General features: G+C 57.6%; 1 gene segment (V, D, J or C); it reads right to left on the bottom strand.

The window, feature by feature from the left end:
- LOC105308715 overlaps nt 1-545 on the bottom strand; it is a 10002-nt gene extending 9457 nt beyond the window's left edge. Inside the window, 2 exon segments of the V gene segment in view lie at nt 8-339; nt 452-545. Of these exon segments, the coding sequence occupies nt 8-339; nt 452-497 (378 nt within the window).
- Between the last annotated feature and the right edge of the window lie 386 nt (nt 546-931).

Raw genomic sequence — 931 nt, 5'->3', positions numbered from 1 at the left:
GTCTCACTTCCCCATGGGCCTGGAGCACTGTGGGAGCACTGAGACTGTAATCATACGTGTGGCAGTAATAATCAGCCTCATCTTCAGCCTGGAGCCCACTGATGGTCAGGGAGGCTGAGCTGCCAGACTTGGAGCCAGAGAATCGGTCGGGGATGCCCGATGCTCTATCGCTATCACCATAGATGAGGAGTTTGGGAGCCAATCCCGGGAGCTGTTGGTACCAGCTCACATATCTACCCCTGATGTTGGAGCTGCTTCCAGTGCAGGAGATGGTGACACTCTGTCCCGGGGCCCCAGACACTGAGGACGGCTGGGTCAGCACAGACTGGGCCCAGGAGCCTGGAAGAGGGAGAGACACAGAGATGGTGATGCTCAGGCTAGAGACAAGAGGAGGGAGCAGGGTCCCGTATGGCCTCCCTGGGTCCCCTCCCCTGTCCCAGTATCCAGTCACCTGTGCAGTGAGCGAGGAGAGTGAGCAGGAGAGGGGACCAGGCCATGGTGGAGATGATCACTGAGTCCTGCCCTCTGTGTCCCCACAGCTGAAGCAGAGCTTCCCTCAAGTCTCTCCCTCCCCTCTTCAAGCTCTGACAGAGGGAGGGTCCACTCATGCAAATGAGAGCCCCAGCTTTCTGACTCCTCACTGGGACCCAGGTCAGGCTCCTCTGCCTTAGGGTGTCAGATGGTGGGCATGTGTGGTACTGTGTGAGGCCCAATGGATTGGGGAGATCACAGCTGTGAAGCCTGAGCAGAGGGCACAGGCAGTACCAGGTGGCTGGTCCCAGTTCTGATCAACCCCAGAACTTCAGGAATGGGATAGTGCGCTCCCTGGTGTCCAGCCACAGACACATCATTGTGTGAGTTGGTGAGCAGAGCCCATCAGAGACTCCTTCTGTCTATTTACTTTACTCTCTACTGCCCCTGCATAGGGTCA

This window comes from Pteropus vampyrus, unplaced genomic scaffold, assembly GCF_000151845.1.
Source record: "Pteropus vampyrus isolate Shadow unplaced genomic scaffold, Pvam_2.0 Scaffold618, whole genome shotgun sequence".
Taxonomy (NCBI): Eukaryota; Metazoa; Chordata; class Mammalia; order Chiroptera; family Pteropodidae; genus Pteropus; species Pteropus vampyrus.
The sequence above is the reverse complement of the archived record's forward strand: the minus strand, read 5'-3'. Positions and strand labels throughout refer to the sequence as shown.